Genomic DNA, 25,310 nt, shown 5'->3' on the forward strand with positions numbered 1-25,310 from the left:
TGAACAGCATATACCAGGCCAACTTCTCACAGAGAGACTGACTGACTGACAGAGAGAGAGTCTGACTGAGAGAGAGAGGCTGACCGACAGAGCAAGAGAGACTGACAGAGCAAGAGAGACTGACAGAGAGAGAGACTGACAGTGAGAGAGATTGACAGAGAGAGAGACTGACTGACAGCCCAAGAGAGACTGGCAGAGAGAGAGAGAGAGAGACAGACTGACTGACAGAGAGAGTGAGACTGACTGACTGACAGAGAGAGACTGACTGACTGACTGAGAGAGACTGACTGACTTAGGGAGAGCGAGACTGACTGAGAGAGAGACTGACAGTTTTGTGCCACATACATTGCTTCTGGCTTTTTCTCCACCTTTTTAGTTTGAAAATAAACTCTTTGAACCTCCCTATCTGTGCCCCCTGAGGTTTATTTTAACTATACTGTAAAGAATAATTTTAATTCTTGTCATCATCATCATCAAATAACTTTATTTGGTTATTTGTTAAAAAATCATCAAAGTGTACAAAAAGTAAAAACATTTGTCTATTTACAGTCTAAAAATATGAAAACTAGTACATTTCCAAATCACAAGTAAAAGGAGGGCTATAAGAATGGTCAGGCAAACATACAACAGAATACATAAAAAAACAACAAGTAGTACAGGCTTCCTACTGGGAGCCATACTGCTTACAAATTCATTAGAAGGGAGGAAGCATTACGCAATACATAGGATACATGTACAACATAAGACAGTTAATATTGCAGTGCAAGCTATGATAAAAGCTTCTGTCGGATTATCCAGAAGGTAAATAAAAAGCGGTTAACAGCGAAATCTATCTGCCCAGAAACGTCCGCTTTTAGAATTCTATATGCAATCTCATGCTGCCTTGCTCCTAAGTTGAAGCAAATTGGTCTTATCCACCTTCTACGTATCTGTTGATATCTGGGACAAAAAAACAAAACATGTTCTTCAGTTTCTTTAACTTCAGTACAGGTAGGACAGAAATCTAGTAATAAACCGACCGCCTCCTTTCCAGGAAATTTTAGGAGCAGATTGCCGTATCTGAATCTAACGTATAAACTTTATGCAAGAGGGTGAGAGATTTGGTTGTGGAAGGTTTCGAATTGTGAGCATGATTTTATAGCTAAAGATTTCGATGATAACTGACCCCTAGTTAAATTATTAATATAGTGATCTCCCACCACCTCCCAGTACCTGACTTTTAATCTTAGTAAATCACCTCTTGTAGCCCTATCTGGCTGTTCCCACAGATCCAACATATTCATTGACTTGCACCAATCTGTGATATGTTTAAACCACGGTCGTTTTTTTGCACCATTAATCATCATAACCTTCTGTAAAGAGTTTTGATAATTAATAAATTGGGGGGTTATCCATAGACGCAACCAGTAGATTAAGGGTTTCAGGGCAGCCAAATCAACTATTCTCTTCAACCCAAGATCGCAAAAAAGGGGAATTAGAGGAGTTTTGATAGGTCCTGAAATGAGGGACCTAACAAAGATGTTTTTGCAAATCTTTAACTTATTAACATTAGTATAGCCCCAGATCTCGGCTCCGTACAGGCCTCCGCTTTGGGCTTTTGCACGATAGATTTCCAATGCTGGGGATAGGGGTTGGGTGTAAGATTGTTTGTGGAATCTTAGTATAGATTTAGATCTTTGACATAGGGTTAGGTAGCTCTTACTTAACTGGTATTCTCAATTGAGTGTCTCATTCAGACCTATGCCTAGGTAATCAAAGTTTTTTACCCATTCAAGGGGTTCATATGTAATCTTGATCTCCCGTAGACCTCCTCATACTTTCCCAGACACCATATATTTTGTCTTGGAGGTGTTAAGTTCCAATCTCCTGTCCCTACAAAATTCTAAAAATCTATCCAATAAGATTTGCAGACCCATAGGTGTTTTAGATATTAATAGGGAGTCATCTGCAAAAAGCAGGATAGGGACTTTCTCACTGTTCAAGGAGGGTGCATCATTCCTACAGCCCATTAAACGACTCGCCACATCATTAATGAACAGAGAAAACAACGTGGGGTCGAGAACATACCCCTTGCTCTATCGGTATCTTCTCTGTTAGTTCGCCATTTTTCCCCCATTCGACCTGGGCGTAATTATCCATGTGGAGTCTGGCTATCACTGTTACCAAATCCGCTGGGGCACCTAGGTGGAGCATAGTCTTCCATAACAAGTCACGCGGAACTAGATCAAACGCAGCTCGCAGATCCACGAATGCTACATAGAGCTTCTGTTTCCTGAGTAGCACATATTTCCATGTTAATAAAGTGAATCTGAAAGCTTGGTCACGTGCTTATTTTGTAACGCCTGGTATGTGGACAACATCACATGATCATCCATCCAGCCTTGAAGTTTATTTAAAACTTGCCTAGCAAAAATCTTTCGTAGATTGTCTATCAGGCTGATGGGTCTATAATTGGAAGGGATAGCGGCATTGCCCTTTTTGTAGATGGTAATTATCTCTCGGCTCCGCTCCAGGTTTCTGGAATATCCCCACCAGCAACTATGCAATTAGACAAGAGATTTAGGTACGGGGCCCATATCATAGGTGCTGATTTGTACAATTCACCACAGGGGCAATAATTACTGGGTTTTGTTCGGCCCTGTGCGTATTTAAACTGCCCTGTTCCTCTGTTCTGGAATATAGTTTTGAAAACTGGTCCACCCAAGTCTCCAGCTGAATATGATAACTAAGAGTGGAAACATTCTCCAAACTCCCCTTTGAGACGATATGCCAAAAGTGGCGACTATCTCTATATTGAGCAGCTAGGACCAGATCTTGCCAATTTTTGTCAGCAAAGTCTCGCTTTGCTTTACTGAGCGCTACTGTATAACTGTTGCGAGCCAAGCTTACTTTGGCTCTAGAGCGCTCTCTAACTGCTAGTTGCAGAACCTTCTTGGCTCTCTTGCATTCGTTTTTGAACCACTTATTCTCCCCTATGCTGGCAGGCCTTCTACCAGAACTATTTTTGGTAAAAACAGTTTGTAAAACTTCAAAAAACTTGTGGTGCCCCAATGCAATATGCGTTATTTCAGGGGGTTGTGTACTTCCAACACTACTGCACAGGTCAGTTAAAAACAATACAAAAAGCGTATATATTCTAGTGTATAAGTCCTGATCAACGTGGACTTTGGGCCCAGTAACTCTTCTGTGGTTATTAGTTACATGCAGCTCTGTGTTTTTAGAGATGTTACTTGAGAAATTCCTATCCAGATCTGTGTCCCTCATTTTTAATAATAAAGAATTATGATCGCTGTCGGCCCTTTGTTCAATAATCATATCTTCCACTAACGCCCACACTCTTACGTCAACAACATTATAATCGATGATACTGGTATAGGCACCCCTTTTAAAAGTGGCCTCTCTTCCTAAGTCAGATGCAGTTCTCCAATTACAAGCCCTCAGGCTCCTACCTGTGATTAAAGAAGCAATCTGCAAGGAGACATTTGATAGACCTTGGCCATGGTCGCCAGCAACCAGATTAGGAATACCCCATAGCTCATCCTCTTCCTCAAGCAAAGTGCTCAGTAGGAAAGAGGGTTCAAATGCAGCCTTAAAATCCCCTGCAACTATAATTTTAAAGTTAGATTGATGTACTCCCACCACATCATCTATCATAAGGACTTTGGGGGCCCTGTGCCAAACTTATTTTGGGAACTCCTGTTCAAAACAGCTTTGAATTTTTGATCCAATGTCTGCTCTTTCATGCCCTCTTTGGCCAGGTCACTGACAGTGCCCAGGCATATTGGTCCAAATCCAGCATAATATTATATAATCTATCTAATATTCAGGGATTGTGTTGTGTGTTTTTAATATTGTAACACAGCAGCAGCTCCTAATATTACCGCAAATAATCTCTGTGACACCCTCATATTTCTCACATGTGAGGTCCTGTTTTGATCTAGAGAAACCTTTTGTATGGATGTTGCATGAAACATAAACACATTACTTTGAAAAATGTCTGTACTAGACTCTTACACATCACCAACATTAAATATAAAATAAAGGAAAACAATCTATTTAAGAAATATTCAAGGTCATCAGGGCAAGAGTCTCTTCAGAACAGGGATGACTCTATCGGGGGTCCCCCTGTAAGGCTGGGGCCCTGGGCAAGAGAACCCTTTACCAATGCCTTAAAACGACTTTGTTTTAGAAAAATAATCAATAGATGTGACATTTAAAATAGTTTATTCATGTTTGTGTTTTAGGGAAAAAAGTGAACTTTATAATGATTTTTTCAATGTTATATCCCTTGAGTAGTAACTGATTTTACACCTGTTGCTGAAGGCAGCTCTGTAGTACCCACAATTTCTGAAAAAGTGACAGCTGCTGATTTTTGGAAGTCTTTCAGGCGGGAGTTTCCAGATAATTGACAATTCAGCGGTGAAAAGCAAAAATATGTATTATGTGGGCCAAAGAATATTTACGCCTCATATCTTTAAATCATGTTTGGAGCAGGGCCTGCTGGAATGCCTACACTGCATCATTCAGTCTGAATAAGGAACATTTAAAGCTAAGTAAATTAAACCAATCTTCATTCAAACAATTTGAAAGGTTATTGTACAATGCCTGACGCTCCATTTATATTTTCTCTTTTTGTGTCACTCCTTCACTTTATTAATGGTAATATAATACTGTACGGTATGCTCTACACCAGTGGTTCTTAACGTTTCGACTTCTGTGGACCCCCAGTGAAGCATTACTGGAATCTGGGGACCCTCACTGAGTCATTATTGGAAGCGGGGGACCCCTGGAAAAAGCAATTGCTGTGATTTGAACTTCATAATAAAAATCAAATATACAAAAACAAGTATATACAAAATCAATGCCCAAATAGTGAAATATTGTGTTTAATTCACTATCAAATATAGAAAAAGTTTTCCCATCTAAAATGTTGCCTCATTATTTGTATGCAGTTTATAAATATTAATGTATTAATTTTAATATTATTTCATTTTGTAACAATCGCAGACCCCCAAGGTGGGGCTCATGAAACCCCAGAGGTCCTTGGTCTACAGGTTAAGAATCCCTGCTCTACACTTCCTGCCTTTTCCATTCCCTGCAATAATCAAAGCTGTGCTTCTGCGTTAATGTTAGCAGTAGTAATGTGAGTGGTATGTCATGAAAGATTATGGGTGTACACATTTATTGCACTACTGCTGGTTTCTATATGGTGGTGAGAGAATGAGAGCTACAACAGTGTCCTGTTTGTTAATGTACATTTGATACTCGGGGATACTGCCTCTGCGTTTGACTTGTCACGGCAGACGCAACAATATTAAAGGAAATACTTCCATTATAATCTGGCCGCTTGAAATTTGGAAATTTTCCTTTGCTGAAATTACATCAAATCGCCAAAAAGTAATGCAAAATTCCATGTCATAATTCCAAATGTGAGCCAGAATTTTGCACTAATTTGTAGCACAAAATGTGTGTCCAATTTGCATGCAAAAAAAATGCAGAATTGTGCATGATGTGAACAGTCATTATTTATTTATTTATTTGAATGTATGTATTTATTTATTTATTTACTTGAGTTTTATATAGCGCTGGCTAGACCCGGAGGTATCAAAGCGCTTTACATGAGGAGAGTTACATAGGTTACAAATGATACATTGTTACAGAAGGTACAACAGTTACAAGTTACATTTTTAGGTTAATGCCATGTAGAGGGGTAAGGGGTAATGTAAAAGGGTGAGGGGAGGGAGAATTAAGTGGAGCATAAGCATAAGGATAGATAAAGCAGGCAGGGGGATAGGAATTCTGGAGAGAGAGGGGAAAAGGGGAGCTAGCCAAAGAATGAAGGAGGGAAGTGGAGGTGAAGGGGGTAGGGGACACAGCATGGAGACGGGGAAGTAACTGTGTCTGATGTCTGACTTGGTGGGACAGGGATCATTCTCAGTCCTCAGTTATGCGCGATTCCCATTTCCAGGGTGGACTCTCTCAGCGGGGTCTCTGAGACTCCAGGGCATAAAATGCTGGATCCCTCCCCAACAAGTGGAAAGGAGTGCTTTGGTCACAGGCACACTCTGAGGAATGAAGGAGGGAAGAGGCCAGGGAGGGGTTAGGAAACCCACACAGTGTCCGATGTCCGGCAGGGTAGGAGACAGCTCCCAGTGGTAAGGGGATCAGTCCCAGTCCTCCACTATGTGTGACACCCTTGTCACTGTGGACTCTCTCAGAGGGGTCTCTGAGGCTCCAGGGCAAAGATGCTGGATCCATCCCCAACAAGGGGAGTAGGAGTGCTTTGGACAAGGGCATAGGTATGGGGGCCATTTAAGGGAGTCAAGCTGGTAGATAAAGGCACTCCCTGTAAAAGGGTCTAATGGCATTGCGTCTTCCCACTTGGCTAGCGCCACACTGACAAAGCACCAAATCGCCAGGCTGGAAGGGGGAGCTCAGTGTTGCTTGTACAGTCGCCATCTTAAGGACAGGCAACACGCTTTAAACGAACAGCCGCAGAGCCCCTAATAAAGTAAAAAAAAATGCAGCAAATACCTCCTCGGGTGTGCGTCCGGTTGGATTAAGGTTAGTTCCTTGGGTGGTTTCAGCGTTATACTTTGATGGCACCGCCTTCGACCGCAGCCGCCATCTTAGGGTCAGGCATTGAGCTTTTGATGCCTCTCTCCCCTCCGGAGTGTGTTACCAGCCGCAGACCCGGTATCAACACACGAGCAGTCATCAGGGGGCCCACCACTCCGGCCAGGCTAGAACACTCCCAGGCAGTAACTATCGTCTGGGGCCTCCCTTGTGGGTTCACAACACCAGGTGAGTGCATTATTCCCCCTTACTTGGTTCCTGGTGGATTACGCTACATTCTTGCTCCTCTGGTTCCCCAAGTCACCGCCACACACTACCTGCTCCAGTAGTGTGCTGCATGTCCCGGCACTCGAAACATCTGTCTGTTGCGCCGCTCCTCCGTGTCTCTACTCATCGCCTCCGCTCAGTGCCAGCAGGAAGGTCAAACCTTGCATTGAGAAGCGGGTCCTTCACTTGCATTGTTGCCATAAAAGGATTTTAACCCATTTTGTGTGACAATCACAACGCAAAATGCTGGACACATGAGCAGCATTGTGCGACCGTAAATACAATTTCACCCGGCTTGCATTATACCCAGCACCACCTACAGGAAGGTGTAGGGCACTGGTTCTGATAGCGACGGTGGTGTGAGTCGTTTGCTTTCAGTGCTGAGACACTGATATGCGTGACAATGCATTTCAGTGCGGTAATGAGGAGTAACACACTGAAATGTGTTAGTCTAATGCCAGATGCATGGTATTTGGCAGGACTGCAGCCATGGCCTGCCATGTCCTGGAAGCCATTGCTCTACAACACTTTTGACTGTGATCTAGTTCCCAAGTTTTGGCTTTGCTTGAAATGTATGGTTGAGCTTTAGCTGACTTTTTACAGGAAGAACATTTGAGGTATATGGTTGTGGCACTTCATGAGTTTCCAAGAAAGCATGTTTCCCAGATCCCTCTATTTCCTTCTTCTACGGTCCCAATCTCATGATTTCATGGTTGTTTAGTCCTAATGGTCCTTTTTTAGGTAGAGCTTAGATCCAGCGCGCATGCACTGCTCTGCGAGACTTCTTGTGGTGGAGTAGCGAACAGAAGCCCCGCCCACTCTCCACCTATATTTGTCACTGGCTTGTGTCTGTCCTAAATGCGGGATTCTAGTTCGAAAATAGGCTTGTTAGTCCCTCCTTAGTACTGCCTCCTCTTCATTTGTCACCTCCATGGCGACTGCCCCCTTTACCTTGGTTGTTACACGGTACTTGTTATTTAGACTGTGAGCACTATTTTCTTTACCCAGGTTCTCTTACTGGAGGCACGGTGTGCTTTAGTGCCTTCTTTACAACCCAGCCCTCCCTTCCGTTGTGCGTGCCTTCTCCCCTCCCTCATGCCTGCCAAGTCCAGATGGCTTGTCCATGTAGAGCTTGTTTTAGGTTTGTGGTGCTGTGGGCACCTGCTTGGTTACTGTGTTGCATTGGTGGCCCAGGTCACCGACAGCCCCGGGCCTGCAGGCAGTTCTTCCAGGACTCTGCCTCGGATCCGAAGCCTGGTGCAGCTTCAGAGCATCTTTTTTTTTTTTAATACCTCTCCGGCCCGACCCTTTGTCCGAAGCTCCGAGCCGCATCCCTCCTGAAGTGGACGCAGGGCCCTCATGGACAGACTTCTGCCTATTCTTCATGCGGTGCTTTACTTTCATGTGCTCATTCTTATATGATGCAGAGTGCATCTTGACTGTGGCATTTTTAGGTCTCGCCTAGTGATGCAGCGCGAAAGCGCTGCCATCGCTTTGTGGGGCATGCAGTATACACTATAGCTGGGGGAAGCTCCGCCCACTTTCCATCTATAAGTTTCATTGGCTTCCATTATAAATTGAGCATTCTGATTGGTTTTTAGCTTCTTAGTCCCTCCTCCTGACGGCCATGTCGTCATTATTATTCTTCCGAGGCTATCAGCCCCTTTACTGTAAAAACCATTTTGTTCCCCTGCCTCTAGCCCTTCACTCCCGCAGTCCGTAATTTTTTTCACCAGAACCACCTCCCCACCCCCTCCCATTGGTGCCTTCTTTAATGCCTGCACTTCTGTTTCAAATGCAACAGGGCTTGCGTAAATACGAGTCCTGTTGCATTTTCAGTGCTTGTTTGTTTTCTTCTTAGTGGCCCAAATTGCACTCTTTGTTTCACATGCGCGCGATGCCTTACATCGTACGCATGTGTGACAAATCAGTGCTGTTTTTTTCCAATTGACTGTGGGAGGCAGAGACAGCACAAGCAGCAGCCGGGAAAATGCTGGGAGAAGATAATGAGTATTTTCCTGGCCACGGCTTGGAGTCGCGTGTCTTTTTTTAATTTTTTTTTTTAATATACTATTTCTTTAATGCTCGGTTTTAAAAAATGACACCCTTTCTTTGCTTCGGTGCAGCGGCCCCACCACTTTCGGGAGGCAGATTATGCTTTGGGGCGAAATTGCCTGTTAGGGTAACATGAGGGGTAGGGGGAGTTTGGCTATCAGCGGAAGGGGGGACCGTGTTTGAGTCAATATCACCCCCGTCTTAGTAAATTCTAGCTCGCGGACCACCAGGGGGTGGTGTGGCAGTAATAAGAAGGTGCCCCACCTTAGCCGGGTGTCACCCGCATAAAGAGGTACGAGCTGAAAAGCTTTCAAACACCACTTACATGTTGTTCTTTTAACAAAAATACGTGTTGCATTAATCAGGCATCCCGTCTTTCTTTAGGTAGAAATCGACTCATGTTTGCACATTTAATGACCCGCTGGATTTCATCCATACAATACGATTGACCCCACATCACTCCATCTGAGTTTCAACTAAGCATTTGAAGTTGAGAACAAACATGTCAATGGAGGCAAGTACCAGTTTTCCCCTCAAATTTATCCGGATTTTGGCCAACACGGCAAATTCTATGGAGTTCCCATTCAATAAGCCCTTTAAAATGTAGTGGATTCTTCATTTTGTCTTTTCAGTATACCGCGAACTTGGTTCCGGATATGTGCAATTGATTTTGTCAATAATTGATTATTCCATCGTAATAGGTAAGATTACGCTATCCCAATTAATTTTTAGTGTTTCCATTCCTATTAACGCAGGGTTCCCCTATTCATATGAGAGGCAGGACGTTTCTGCAGTCTGGCGACACCCCTAGGATTGAGGGGAGGCAGGGGGATTGCAGGGCAGCGGGGGCTGCTTGTGTTTTTTTCAGCTTTCACAGTTCTTCATTCTGCTGAGTTGAACCAGATGTCTGAGATGCAGCTAATTTCATGACCTCATTCCCAGACAATACCCATTAGGAACATATATACATATATGTAAACACTCGCAACCTTTTAAATCATAAATTGTCAGAGTCGGTCGCCGCAACTGAAAGGGTAGGCATTTGATGTTCAAGTTTCCGATCACCGCACCCCCCCCCCCCCCCAAGTATCCTCGCTTCACATTTTGAGAAATGTGTATATTTTTAACTGTGCAGCATTCTGCCACAGGAGGAGACCATGGGCTTGCAAATTACTAACAGATTGCAGGGCTGGGTGGGGGGATGATTTGAAGAAGAATGCTTTTATTTGTGTAGGATTCTGTGTCAGTTTTATTTGACTATTTTTGCTATGTTGCTTTTGGTACACCGACAGTTAAAGCTAATCGTGTGCATTAAATCAATAATAATGCATTTATACATAACCTTTCTAGCACTGTTTCTTTGCTCTTTTGGCAACTGCTAATGGGCACAATTGCCCCTTACCATAAACCAACCTGTAATTTTCACTAAAATGTGTTACTCATATATGACCTCAAAGTGAAGAAAATAGGCCTGGGCTAAAAATCCGTTCCGCTTGCGGAAATTGCGATAATTTGACATTTTCGCGTTCCGCGGAGAGCGCGAAAATGTCAAACTTTCCGCAATCCGCATTTTACCGGACATATTTGCTTGCTCGCGCTGTAAAATAATACATTCTTGCGTGCGCGCGTTCGCCTTACCTGAATCCCCGCGTTCGCCGACAAGTTTTCCAGATCCGTTTGCGTTCTCCACGAGATGTTGGATTGTTGGCAGCCATTTGCGCTGTTTTGCAACAGTTCGCGCCCGCAGTAACATAATTCGTCGCGCGATCACGTCTTTCTTCTCGCGATCATGCACCGCGAGACAAGTGAAAACAAGATGGCCGCGCCCGCGAGCAACCGCATGGGTAAGTTGGCGAGCCGCGACCACGCAGAACATACCGCGAACGGGCGGGAAAAAAACTTCCGCATCTTCGCGATTTTTCCGCGTGTTTGCAGAGATTTTTTACATTTTCGCGATAATTTGCGAAAGTGAATTTCGCAAATTCCGCCCACCCCTAGAAGAAAATGAATAATTTTGTGTTTGAAGTTATTTTTACATAGAGCACCATTGTTTATTTATTAGAGAAGACCTGTCTCGTCATCAACTTTTTGATCGATTGCAGTGAGTGTATGGTGATTCTGGTGACGTGCAGGGACGTTGATGTAATCAGACTAGCACGCCCTAGTGACACGTCTCAGCAGAGCCTGCATCAGGGAAGCGGCTAGCCAATCAGAATGCTTCCTTTGAGTAAAGGATGCTTCTTCGATCGGATTTCGCTTGAGAGGTGAATTTCTACTATGTGTTTTCGAAAGACATTGGGCGTTTGCGCCGTGCACCATTCGTGTAGCTTCATTTCTTTCATCGTCACTTCTAAACAGTGCAGAACATAATAGAGCAAAGGAGGGTTGCGGAAATGCTTGCACCAAAACAGTACTGAGTGAGCAATTGAGAAAATAAAACGAGGGAATCCTTTTAAAAAGGGAAATAAAAGTGATCTGTGAACACACGCTGTAGAATGTTAGGAGAAGCTGAAGGTAGCAAAGCTAGATCAAGACACAAGTGTGCGCAGCGGGAGCAAAAACCACATCCACGCACAGCTAGAACAAAGACACAAGAGTACACAGCAGGAGCAACAAGCATTGGCATAGCCAATAGGTCTTGTTTCTGGGACCTTATAAGTATTTAGTTATGCAGCACAATATCCTTGGTGCAACAACATCAACTGTTGCATGGCTAAAAACTTATAAGGTCCCAAAGGCGAGACCTATTGGCTATACCAATGCTTGTTGCTTTTCTGTGGCTGATGGTGACGGCGTTCACCTCTAGCTGCTTTCTGTCTGCCCCCATCACGGTTTCAAGCCTGGTCCCCTGCCGAAACGTAGCGCTGCAAACTTAGGTGTCCATTTGCTTCAACAAGCACTCTTATGTTGGAGGTTAGGTCTCGTCGCGCTTCCCTTTACCATTTCCTGCCTCAGTTTGTGGTTGACAGTCTTTTTGGAGGTTTCATAAAAGCAAATGTGACATGGAACACCATAAGCGCGGTTTACACTGTTTACTCATGCGTCTATTAGATGGGTTGCTTGCCGCCTTCAGTCAGGCATAGCAGTTATAACTTTATTATCGGCCTCATGCATTAATAAAACATAAAATACAAATGCATACATGCACGGAGGGACTTTGTCATCCTCCTGGTCCATTGGTCTGTTCAGCTGTCATCTTCATGTTGGTTCAGCCCACTCAGCTCACTTCAGCCATTGGCTCTCTTGCACCGGGTTTTGTTCTTACACATGCATCTAAAATAGTAAACTTCAGTGAATGGGCTAGTGGGCCAAGACTTAAGTAAGCCAGCATTTTTTTTTTTGTGAACATTGAGTGTTGAAACTGTCTTCTGGTTACACTAATTCAACCCAAATGGTATCTTTTCCATGCTCTCACAATAACCAGATTTCCCACGATCTGCTTTGAAACCAAGGAGTTTATACAACTGTGGCAAGTGCCCTTGCATGCCAGGAAGTACCCGACACTTGTCTGTTAAAATAATTTGAGTCAAGGCTGTAGTGTGTAAGGACTTCTGAAGTACCATGCAGTGAGTTGAAGGGATGGAAACCTTGAAGTACATGCTACTCTGTAGTATGCGCTAATCCAATAAAGTTGAGACAGTTATACTTTTGAAGAAAGTTGAGGTTTATTCACGACAAGACCCACGACCGTCTTCATACAGCGCCCCAGTCTGTTATACTAATCAAAGCCTAACATTCTCTCATGACCTAACAAGAATTCTATATTCCACATTCCTTAAAGCAACATACATTAATTAACCCTAATGCTCCTACTAACATAAGAAGTTCACTTCCACATATTACACATCCCCCTTTCCATAAATCAAATAAGACATTAAAGCAATAACACAGAAAAACATCTATATACAAATATACAATACACTTGCACACAAAATGCATTGACTCTAACATTAATAAAGAACAAGCAAACATAGAAAATATACATGTTCATAAATCACTAATAATATACAAAGTCCCTTGAATGAATAGGAGCAGATCTAATTCTAGAACTACTCCTGACTGAAGCATCTCCACCACCTGTAGACTGGAAACTAGATGGCATAGAAGGAACAACTGTATTGTCACTGCTCCCCATACCATCTCCTTGATTCAAATTGTCATGCAAATCCCTACTGCGGCCCACACATGTATGAGCATCTAAATCAAACCAATCCTGTCTTACCTTGCTACCATGTGCCTTCCCCTTTCACAAATGATGCCAGCTTGCTTAGGAGTAATTTTGACTAAAGCATTGCAACTCCACCACCCTCTATCTTGCAATAGAACTGCTGTTCTGTTTATCCTAATAACTTTTACAGGTTCAGAGAATTTTGACTGCCCCTTACTGACCCTATGCGGTTTTTTGATAAGGACCCAATCTCCCACACACAACGTTCCTTCCTTAACATGCATTCTGGAATCATAGTTCTTTTTATAACAATCCTGTTTAACACGGACATGTTCTCTGAGACTTTGTAAGTCTACTTTTTGATGACGTTCCACTTTATCCAATAACCAATTTGGACTAATGGCAGAAATAGGTTTCCTTCCTCTCAACAAAATGAAAGGAGCAACATCTGTTGTACTCTGTGGTGTAATATTATAATTCCACACCTTGAACTGTAAATAATCTCTGACATCAAGGTTATTAGCAATTGCCGTTTGAACACCTTCCTTAATTAACCTATTTGCCCTTTCAACTAAACCATTGGAAGAGGGACTATATAAAGGTACCCTAATATGTTTTACATCAATTTTATCCCAAAAATTCGTGAACATCTCAGAAATAAAATGGGATCCATTATCCGTTACGATCTCCTTAACTCTTCCCTCTATGTAAAACAGATGTTTCAAAAATGTTATGACAGACGCAGAATCAGTGGACTTAACAAACGAAAAGTACAACCATTTCGAAAAATAATCAATAGCCACAATTAAAAACTTTTCATCATAACCAACCAAGTTAATAGGGCCAGAAAAATCTAACCCAATTTTTTCCCAAGCATTGTTGGGCCAAGTAACCGAACACAAAGGAACCGTAGAGGTTTTCCAATGCTTGTCTGAACACAAGCATTCCGTGCAAAAATCCACAAATCTTCTAACCTGCCCATCAATACCAGGCCACCAATAGATCTGCTTAATTTTCTTAGATGTTGCCGAAATACCCAAATGTCCTTCATGTGCCAAAGCAATAATCTTTGGACGTAAAGCACTGGGAGGGACAAACAAATCTTGTCTAACCAAGATACCGTTAGCAATCGACATTTCTGAAGCAACCTGATGAAAACATCTCAACTCCATTGACATAGATCTTTCATTGGGCCAACCCTCAATTAAGAATTTCTTCACTTGAGTCATACACTCATCTTTGTCACATTGCTCAACCCATTCTTTCTCAGAAATCCGAAATTGTTCATTTATATCTCCAATAGTAAACACATACTCCAATCCTTCCCATTTTTTATCCACCACCTCCTCACCGTCAATAGGCAACCGTGATAAACAGTCCGCTCTTACATTTTTCCCACCAGGAATGTATTTTATGTCAAAATTGAACTCTTGTAACCTAGCCAACAATCTAATTAGTCTAGATGAAGCTTTATTCGAACAACTATCTCCCAACATGTATATTAAGGGTTTATGATCCGTATGCAATTCAAATTTGCTCCCCCAAATGTACATTTTAAATTTTTCAGAGGCCCACGAGCACGCTAATGCTTCCCTTTCGATCGTACTATAGTTTTTCTCAGCCACATTCAAGGTACGTGAGGCAAATGCAATGGTACATTCTTGACCATTAACCACTTGACTGAGTACTGCCCCCAAACCCCTGCCACTAGCATCAACTGTAATTATGCACTTTGCTCCATGCATGAATGGCTTAATAGCAGAAGCAGTAGTGATTAATTTTTTAATAGCTACAAATGCCTCCTGACACTCCTTGGACCATATGAATTTCTCATTTTTTTTTAAGAGATTTCTTAAAGGCTGCACAACTACTGCATAACCTTGCACGAAACGTGCATAGTACTCACTCAACCCTAAAAACGCCCTAAGAGCATCTTTGTCACCTGGAACTGCCGCTTCATGTATACCTTTTAACAATGATTCTTTGGGTCTGATACCATCAGCTGAAATGTTGTGTCCTAAATAATTAACCTGTTGTGTTAAAAATGTGCATTTTTCAAAATTTACTGTCATACCACAAGCACCCAATTTACCTAAGACCTCTTCTAAAAGTACAATGTGTTCATCTAGGCTTTCCGTGTGAACTAGAATATCATCTTGGAAAGTCTGTACACCCCCAAGATCTCCAAACACTTGATCCATTAATCGTTGAAAAACGCTGGCAGCAGATGCTAAACCGAACGGCATACGCCTGTACATATATACGCCAAAAGGTGTCACAAACGTAGTCAAATGTTGTGAATTTTTAGCCAATGGAATCTGATGGTATGCTGAGCGTAAATCAATTGTAGAAAAATATTTACTACCTCCTAATCTGGCAAGCATTTCATGAATACGTGGAAGGGGATGACAATCCACAAGGATATTTCTATTAAGAACTCTTAGATCAGCACACAGGCGTATATCTCCGTTACCTTTTCGTGCGACAACTGCCGCAGAAACCCATTCTGACGATTCCACACGTTTAATAATGCCTTGATCACACATATCATTCAATAAATTCTTAAGGTCATCTCTGGCTGACAAAGGAACAGGTCTTACTTTTTGTATCACTGGCACCGCATTACTTTTGAGTACAATTTCATGTTCAAAATTTTTAATGACTCCTATCTTGCTAGAAAACACTTGAGGGAATTTATTTTGTAGCATCCTAGTGAAATTGTCACAAATGTTTGTCTCCTGAATCGCTAAAATGGGCATCTCACCTAAAGTGACTGGCTCCTCATGACCTGGCCGTAAGATAATGCCAAACTTTGCTTGGTCCTGCCAACCTAGAATATCCCGTCCATTAACAGCTACATAAATTTTAGTAAAAATGTTCCTCCCTTTGAACAAAACACTATCCTCAAAGTATCCTCTCATGATTATGTCATACTCCCCAAAAGCCTTGGGATTAATAGTTGTGGATTTAAGTAATTTCTCAGACCAAAATTTGTGAAATGTGTTCTCTGCTAAAATTGTAATTGGAGATCCAGAATCCGCCATCACATTTAGGTCAATTACTCCAATTTTAACGTCACATATAGGACCCTTACATCTTTTCTCACATTCACCTAATGCACTAATTTCTAGTGATGACACCGATACATTGTTAATAGCTTCAGCCAGTATGTCATTCTCAACGTCAAGTTGACTAACCTTGACTCTAGTTTTACTCGCATGACACACGTTATAAAAGTGCCCAATTTTCTTGCAATTGTTGCATCTCTTGCACTGAGCTGGGCAATTCTGAAAATTCCCTAAATGGAATCTCGACCCACATCTGTAGCATGCTCCACTCACTCTCTTGTCAACATTCCTTCTCACATTACCTTTATGTGTAACTAAATTTATGTTAGCCTCATTACTAACAGGTGTGACCTCCACTGCTGAAACTTTAGCGATGTCAGAAGACCCACTAATGTTAGCCTCCGATAAAATTTTAGATGAAACCACAGAACGTTCTATGCTTCTTGCTATATCCATGACCTCATCTAAAGATGGGTTCTTACACGTCAAGATACGTTCTTGAATCTTTTTGTTAAAGCAGTTAAAAACTAATTGATCACGTAAGGCAGTGTCTAGATAATTCCCAAAAACACATTTAGATGCTAATACACGCAAAACAGCCAAATAATCCTCGATTGATTCCTCCGCAGATTGTTTGCGTTTAAAAAATGTGTGTCTTTCCACCATTACAGAAGGTTCATCAACATACTGCCTTCCCATACGTGCCAGTGCTTCCTTGTAAACATCCCAAGAATCATCTCGTGCAGGTGCCGGAAACACCGGTAAATTATCGTACACTTCTTGTCCAGCATTACCCAAAAGATTAAATAAAATGGCTTTCTTCCGAGCTGGTGAATATTTTAAACCATCAATGGCTTCCAGATAATTCTCAAAGATTCTTAGCCATTTATGCCACGGTTTAATGGGTTTTCCAGGCAGTTCCAAAAAAGAAGGTGGTTGCAAAACATTAGAATTACTATTATTAGCCATACTTTAGTGTTTCTTGACTAAATAATGTTGTCTCTATCACCAATATGCTTACTAAGCACTAGGTTGCAGACGCGTTGAAAAATGATGAAAACACGGTCACTTTCCGTGTACGATCTCCGTATCTTGCTTGCTTAACTCGTTGCTAGGAAACCAGCAACAACAGATTCAAAATGGAGGCACGCAGCGTCAACTAACGTGATGACTAATCACGCTGTGCCATGAGCAAGATCGCGTGATAGCTTGCGTCATTCATCGCGCTCAGAAGCTGATGATTATCGTGTTGCTGCCTGGAACTCTCCGCTCCGTTTGAAGAATGCTGCTCCCTTCGCTGATGAGCCGTTGGAGGGGCCTTCTACCTCATGCAGCAACACCACGGGGCCAACTGTAAGTTAAGACTAACACCAAGTCTTTACGCTGTCGACGCCGTCCGACCAAATAATACAGAAACCACAAATCCAATAGTGTATTCTTTCGTTTCCCGATGAATCCGTAACCTAGAGAGGTTTGTTCCTTTTCCTGTCTTATGAATCAAGCAGGAATCCAATTCACTTGCAACTTTCACGATCAATACCACGTAATGGTCACTGTCTCAAATAGGACACGCAGCTCCCAAAACATATGTGCGAACTCCCAGCAGGCTTTCAGCACTCTTGACAAATTTCAAATTTCTACTGTCGGTGGGTCTCTGTCTTAGATCGTCGCCATAAATTGTAGTATGCGCTAATCCAATAAAGTTGAGACAGTTATTCTTTTCAAGAAAGTTGAGGTTTATTCACGACAAGACCCACGACCGTCTTCATACAGCGCCCCAGTCTGTTATACTAATCAAAGCCTAACATTCTCTCATGACCTAACAAGAATTCTATATTCCACATTCCTTAAAGCAACATACATTAATTAACCCTAATGCTCCTACTAACATAAGAAGTTCACTTCCACATATTACATACTCTCACTCGGCAAGCCTCTGTGTGCCTTCTCTCCCTGGGAGCCCAGCTGCAGGTGGGCCAGTTCCTGTGTATTGTGAGCTGCTCAGGCAGTGTTCACCTTTCTCTTCCACTTGCACCCAGCTGGGGAAGTGTGGAGTTTCTGTAAATCTCTGGAGGGCCCCTTCATTTTGTTTTGCCTGTGGACTTTCTCTCTCTGGTCCCTCTCCTCTGTCCTGGCCATCCTCAGTCAAGAGCCTCTGGTAGAAGCCTCACCCCCCTAGGGTGAAGTAGCCCTTCTGTGGAAGCCAAGCAGAGACAGACTGAAGGACTGGATGCTCCTCTCCAGGGTATCGATTGACCTTCAGACCCCTCGACCGTGCCTGAACCGAGGGGGTAGTATGAGTAGTAGAGAGGTGCTTTTAACTCCAAGTCATGCTGTAAAATCTCTTGTACTGAAACGCCACTTATGTGCGCAGACTTTCAGAATGTGCCCATAGTCATTACTTGGCACAGAAGCTTAATTGTATGCCAGCACCCGGTTCCTCATCGTTGCTTTTACGTCCTGTTTTTTTTTTTACCAATCCTCCGCTCTTGTGGCTGAAATATGTGCCCGGCGTTCACTGACGGACTCTTTCCACCTGATTCGGACCTGGCTCCAGTCATTACTTGTTTCAGCCTCAGATGTGGTTTTAAAGCCTTTCTTTACTTCTCCTTTTTCGGAAGTGCTCATTCCTTGTTGAGGCCACCTCCTTCTTAATATTAATGTTGAAATGCTGAGTTATCCTACTCAGATTTTTGTGGATGGCTGCTAGCAGCCTTCAACCGTTTCTCACCTTCTTACTCCACGTGTCCCCTCCCGTGTGTCCCCTTGAGGTTTACAGGTGGCATCTGAGCTGGGGTTAATCTTCAAAGTGGACACAAATTGATTGTCTCATGAAGAACTGTCCAAGTACCTGTCTACTGTGCACGTTTCCACGCTTCCTATCCAAAGAGTTTCAAAAAGGGAGAGGAGTTGGCCTAAACGGCTAGGGCAGTCAACCTCGAATTTGGGAAACTGGGTTTGAGTCTCGGAAAATGACGCTGAACATCCTGTGATTCTGGGTAAATCACATAATCTCCCCGTGCCTAACAAAAAAAATGAATGTGTCCTTATGTAACGCAACTGGTGCTATGCAGAGGGCTCTGGTACCCATTACCTTCGTGTCAAGTTTGCGCTATATAAAACTCTGTAAAATAAAAAATAAAAATAAGGTAGTTGTAGGAGCCCAGATTATTTTCTCGAGGAAAAAGGGTGGTGGCTTACAAGGAGACTTCCCAGAATTCCACCTAACTGAACTGCAAAGAATACAAAACACTGCTGCTCTTGTAAAATGAGTCCCCCCTCATATCTGAGAATGGAGGTGTGCGAGTCAAGAAGTGAGCAGGGAGAACAGCCGAGCAAGTGATCTGGCTGAGCCGAGCCATTGACCCATTTGGCATGTGCTCCCTGCAGTAAACAATTATAACTTTTTTTTATAATCCCTTCAAAATTGGAAAAAAGTGTATTTTTTAGGCATGTAAAAGCATTTCATCTTTCAGATTCAGTTAATGCTTGCTGGGCCTTCATAAAAAGTCTTTAGGTCGAGCCTGGGCAGCGCATGCACTGCTCTGTGAGCCATGCTGTATTGAAGAATAGAATAGAAGCCCCGCCCACTCTCCTCCCATATTTGTCATTGGCTTGTGTTATTGTCCTTCGTAAATCCTAGCTTCTGATTCGTTAATAGGCTTGTTAGTCTCTCCTTAGAACCGCCTTGTCTTCATTTGTATCCTCCCATGAGGACTGGCCCTTTTACTTCGGTTGATACACAGTACGTCTTTTTAGATCTGTAGGCGCTATTACCTTAATGTTTTCTCCTCCTGCAGACACAGCATGCTTTCCTGCAATGGCACTGCTATGCTTGCATCTTTTCATTTAAATGTTCTGGCAGCACGGCATGCTATAACTATAATGGCTGCATGCTTTTATTTGATTTTATATACTAAGTCCACTGCAAATAAAAAACAAATGTCAAAACATTGTTCTTTTCAATGCCAACAGCACCAACTTTAACAAACGCGAGACCTATCAAATTACAAATGCTTGTTTGATATGAATATTTCATGAAATGTGCCTAGAACTTGCATGAGGGTCTTGGGGCATGCGCAGTTCCTTCTTACAGACATTGATGCCTTTGATTCTTCCAGGAAGGAATCTAGCACAGGCCGGGACAGCCAGCCAAAGCTCTACCTATTCAGATTTTCCAAGATATGACGCTGGAAATGCCAATGATGGAAACCGTCAACAGGACCCTAGCAAAGCCCCTTGCACCCGCACTGGGCTTGAGAAGAATCCATGGTGGAAAGTGGAACTGAAGCATCAACATGAAATCGGCGCTATCGTATTATACAACCGGATGGACTGCTGCCAGACGCAACTACACAGGGCCATTGTTATGGTTGAGGACTTTCGTGGAACGGTCGGCCCGATGTGAGTCACCGCTATGTATTTTAATACATTTGTTCTGTTTACAGTAATAGTCATTTTGGTGTAGCGTGGGGGGCACTTGAACCAAATTTGCACTCGTATGCAGATGAATGGGAAATAAAGTGCCCGAACAGTAACATATTTCCTCGAATTTGAGTGGCTCAAAGCTTTCATTATGGAGAAGCCACAAACCTAGGGGACAGTCCTGGAAATGGCTCGCCAAGGGACTCATTAGCAGTTCAATATCAGTAGCAGGGGGTGTCTGTGAAGCCAGGCAAATATCCAGTGCCCATTCAAAGGGGCACCAGAGGCAATGGAAACCAGGTTGTGTGCAGGTAAACCAGGCAGGCCGAAATGTTCAGGACTAATTGAAACCCAGCTCTTGTGATAAAAATATCGCAAAAATCAATCTGACGCATGTGCTCACAATATTGTTGGAGGGGTTGTAGTTCCAGAGGACTTGCAAAAGGAACATCCATTGCGGGGAAGCAGAAATAGGAGAAGAATGCCACAAATGAGGAATAACAGCAGCGGAAATCCTCTGAATACAATGGTAAAATAGAATGAATAGAAGCCAGTATTACTCCAAAAATAGTCTAGAAGGAACTGACGAGGCCAAAGCTTAAAACTTTATAAACAATGACTGTATTTCACTGGAAGTTCTAGCCAAAGTTGTAGCCACCTGCAATTTGAAGGATTCATGAGCTACCTCTTTTTGAAACAATAGTGCTTTTAGCCTGCTTAACTTGTTGAAATGTGCCTTCAAAGTTGGAATGCAAGGTCACAATGCGCTAGCTACAATTCCATGCTTGGGGGAAATAGGATGTTGTGGCAAGTCACGTGGTGGAACTGACAATATGTAGGAAAGTTCCACTCCCATCACTAAGCATTACTTAACTTCCATTTGAAAGACCGTAATAAGCAGAAGAATTGTGGGAACAGGTATTCCTTTTAAATAACAGGATAAATTTGGCATTGAGCAATTACGTATGCTGTGCATCTTAACATGTTTGTAAACAACTGAATGACCAACAGAAGAGTAGCATTTGTCTCTTTTAAGGTAAACATCCTTATTGTTGACCAATAAGTGACCATAATTCATGAATGGAGCTGCCTCTGAGGGGCTCATATCTACCATTGTAAACCTTGATACGAAAGGTTAAAATAGTTAAAGAGATAACACTGTGCAATAATTACGCAGGTGAAGGTCTTTCAGCTATAGTGAATGAAAGCTGTTCTAACTTCTCTAAGTGTAGCATTGTGTGGGTTGCGTCTTTCATTCACAAACCTGAAAAAGGTACCCCCTATGTTAATTACAGGTCTAATAGTGAGGGGAAGAAAAGAAACTATAAAGAAGAACTCTTGTCTGACCTATATTTCTTTCAAATATGGCCTCCTACGGCTCATATGCAAGACAAATCTCCAGTACCAGTGTCATACACCAAAATAATTCAAAAATATATTTTATTTATATAATTTTAAGAACAATGTCAACTTTTTTATATATATATATATATATATATACTAATTTGCTACTATTCTTCGTTCATATCTGATCATTATATACAAATATATATTACAGTTCCACAGATAAGCGACAGTTACCATTGCATAAGTACACTGCTTTTGACTTCTTTGTTTATAATGATTCTACAGATACAAGACATTTTATAACAACACATAGACAGTAAACGCCTTTACATAGATACAAAATCTTTTGGTTTCTTTCTCAGCAACTGTTCTTTGAACAAAGACCTACAATTCAAACTTAAAATCAATATACAAATGAGCTTTCACAAATAACCCCACTCTCAACCATCAAGTCATCACTCTCATCTATCAAACCAGCTCACCCATACCAGCATTCATATACCAAGACAAATTCCAATAATGCCAGAAATCCTGAGGTTTTGTCAGTGACAAACACTCTGTCTTTCTTCTGTGGTATGATTCAATCCCATAATATTCCACTGATGTGTTTGTCTTTTTGAAGGATTCCCCATATATCTGGTTGTGGTCAACGCACTTTCGGTGAAAAGATTATTCAACCACCTTCATCAGGACCATATTGAATAACATAAATCTCAAAAGTGGACGGGGTTTATCTGTAAAATAACGACACAGAAAATTGTTTCTTCAAATTTACTGTGTATGGGGACTTTCAAAACTAAACACTAAGTTTAAGTGGCGCAAGCCAATTAGAAAAGATCTTTTTAAAATTTGGATATGTATACTTTAACTATAATCCCATTCTATATAACCAAACACTAGCAACCACAGTGGTGCTAACCAGTTAGATCCTATTTGTGGTTTAGAATTCAAAGCATGCATACCAACTGTGAACATACATCCTCGTGTCATGCAAGCATGTAGAAGTGGATAAGAAAGTGAACAGAGGTGGAGCTGGATAGTGAAAAAGTATCCTGGACCTCAACCAAAGACCAGTTCTTGATATGTTGCATAGAATCAAGTGAGATATAATAAAGGTAGAAGTGTGCATTAGCATTAAAAAATTGTATATTGCACCTTAATATGAACAAGGCTTTCATCTTTCTGGGACTAGGACTTTTTTTTTCCTCAGGCGGGACAGAGCCTCAAGGCGTACAAGGACCCTGTATCATGTGTCTGCAGAGAGCTGTGCTATTTCTTTCTGCAAGATAATGGGGTCAGTGTAAATCTCATGTCTAGATCCTGGGGCATCTATTCTGATGACACTTGTGTGATGCCTCTTACCCTATTTTGAGGTACAGGGTGTTGATCAAACACCCGCAGCTGTGGTGATGTTCCTGTGCCGACCTATATATGGTGGCATATCTTCATGTAAGCAGCCTTCAATAAATGCTGTGCTGTCTATGACTTAAAAAGCAATTTCATAAGAACCTTAAGAGGTCTGGACACTGCAAGCGATACGCGTCTCTCTAGTATGTTATATTTATAAAAAGACAAAAAGGACTATAAATCTCATAGGTTGGCTATGGGTCAATACATATGGGCCATTAATTTGAAGATGTGTAACCGGTCTTATCTATAAACATAGAGATCTAATGCATATCGATAGGTCCATAGTGCTATCACATATGCACTATTACTCCCCTGTTGTCTCAGAGAGCTACCAATGCCTGATTGAATTAATCACATGCCGTAGGTTCCAATTCTGTAATAGAGGCGAGATCCGAAGTGCTATCACATTTGCACTACTTCTCCTCTGTTGTGTCAAGAAATTTCCAATATCTGATAAAAATTAATAATATAACCCATGTTACAACTCAGTAGCTGAGATGAAATCCCTCATCACTATTGCTGCAGTCTTACTTATTACTACACTTGAGCGCTACGCTCGCCTTGCTGTTGGAAAGTGTCACAGGTCTTACCGTATGGCTAAAAATGTTATGGGCCGATTTTCTCTCTATTATGGCACGTCTTACCGGCTTGTTCCCAAGAAGCCTGTGTGATGTGGCGACGCTTCTTTATTTATGGTGCCTGCGCACAGTGCTATCTCCCTTGCACGCAAATACGTAATTACGGCGATTCACATAGTGAAACCTGTCACCCAAACCAAGCTGAGGCTGGGGGCATCAAACATGGGCACCTTCTTGGAATGGTTATGATGTGTAAAATCCGTTATCTACATATCGTTCCAATGCAGTATAATATTACAAATAATACTTCGGAACGATACTATGAGAAAAAGACAAAGCAACAGATTGTTAAGTACAATAAAATAAAATAAGATTACATAGGAACCTTTTATTAAAATGCCAGTAAACTATCAATGAGTTTCTACCGATATTCCGGAGCAGCATATCACTATGTTATTGTGTTCTTTATACCAGCTCACGTGTGGGCTGAATCCAAACGCAGGATGTAAATGTCGCTTAGACCACAAAGTTCCAACAATGCATATATACATATACATTGATATGTTATGTTTCCTTCATAACTTACCTTCACAATTGAAGGATATAGCCAAAGCATGTGTCCTGTTTCTCTATATGTCAATGTAAGGTGACATTGCTCTAGTAGTGAGGCTCCCATATTTAAGATATATGTAGTAGTTGGTATAAAAGTACCATACCTCTATGTGTGTTCTGTTTCATAGAGATGTATTATGGTCAAAATATAGGTGTAATTAATTTAAACTATGGGGCATCCTCTTCCTATCTTGACACGTATGTTGCTAGGCCTAGTGTCTAAAAATAAAGGCGGGGGTCAGGTCACTATCCATTATATTTCCTCATTTAGTCCTTTGCGGACTGTATCAAGAATGAAAATCCAATAAGTTTCTCTTTCTTCTCTGGTTTTCTCTATGTCTTTCACAGGTTTGTGTTTGACACGTTCCATAATGAACCATTTCGGCTCATTTTCTCCATGATTAAAGTGTCTAACCATTGGCGCCTGTGACTTTTGTGTCTTTATGGCTGACTTATGTTCCGAAAAACGAATGCGAAATTCCCTAACTGTTTCTCCGGTATATCCCAACCCACATGAGCAGAGGATGAGAAAGACAATATTAGTACTTCTACAATTCATCATACTTGTGAGTTCTCCTGATTTGCATACATAGGACCATAGTTGAGTTGTAATAACAGAGTCACATGCATGGCAGTGGCCACACCTGTGATTTTCTTGCATGGGAGGGAGCTTATCTATTGTCATCTGTTCATTATCTTTTTTCAGTTTAAATCTGCTGTGTACTAGTTCGTCCCTAAGGTTAGGGTTCCTACTATATGCCACAATCGGCTTTTGTAATTGACGCTCTTCTTTGTTCACATTTA

At 41.9% G+C, this 25,310-nt stretch overlaps 1 protein-coding gene across 4 annotated transcripts in view; it reads left to right on the top strand.

Moving 5' to 3' along the window:
* Positions 1 to 25,310, top strand: part of LOC146830284 (fucolectin-5-like) — a 188,618-nt gene that overhangs the window by 89,020 nt on the left and 74,288 nt on the right. For all 4 annotated transcript variants that reach the window (XM_085604471.1, XM_085604473.1, XM_085604472.1 and 1 more), the window contains exon 3: positions 20,256 to 20,538. In XM_085604471.1, coding sequence (XP_085460597.1) covers positions 20,256 to 20,538 — 283 coding nt within the window. The remainder of the gene's footprint in view (positions 1 to 20,255; positions 20,539 to 25,310) is intronic.

Source organism: Triturus cristatus, chromosome 5_1 (genome assembly GCF_964204655.1).
Source record: "Triturus cristatus chromosome 5_1, aTriCri1.1, whole genome shotgun sequence".
Lineage (NCBI taxonomy): Eukaryota > Metazoa > Chordata > Amphibia > Caudata > Salamandridae > Triturus > Triturus cristatus.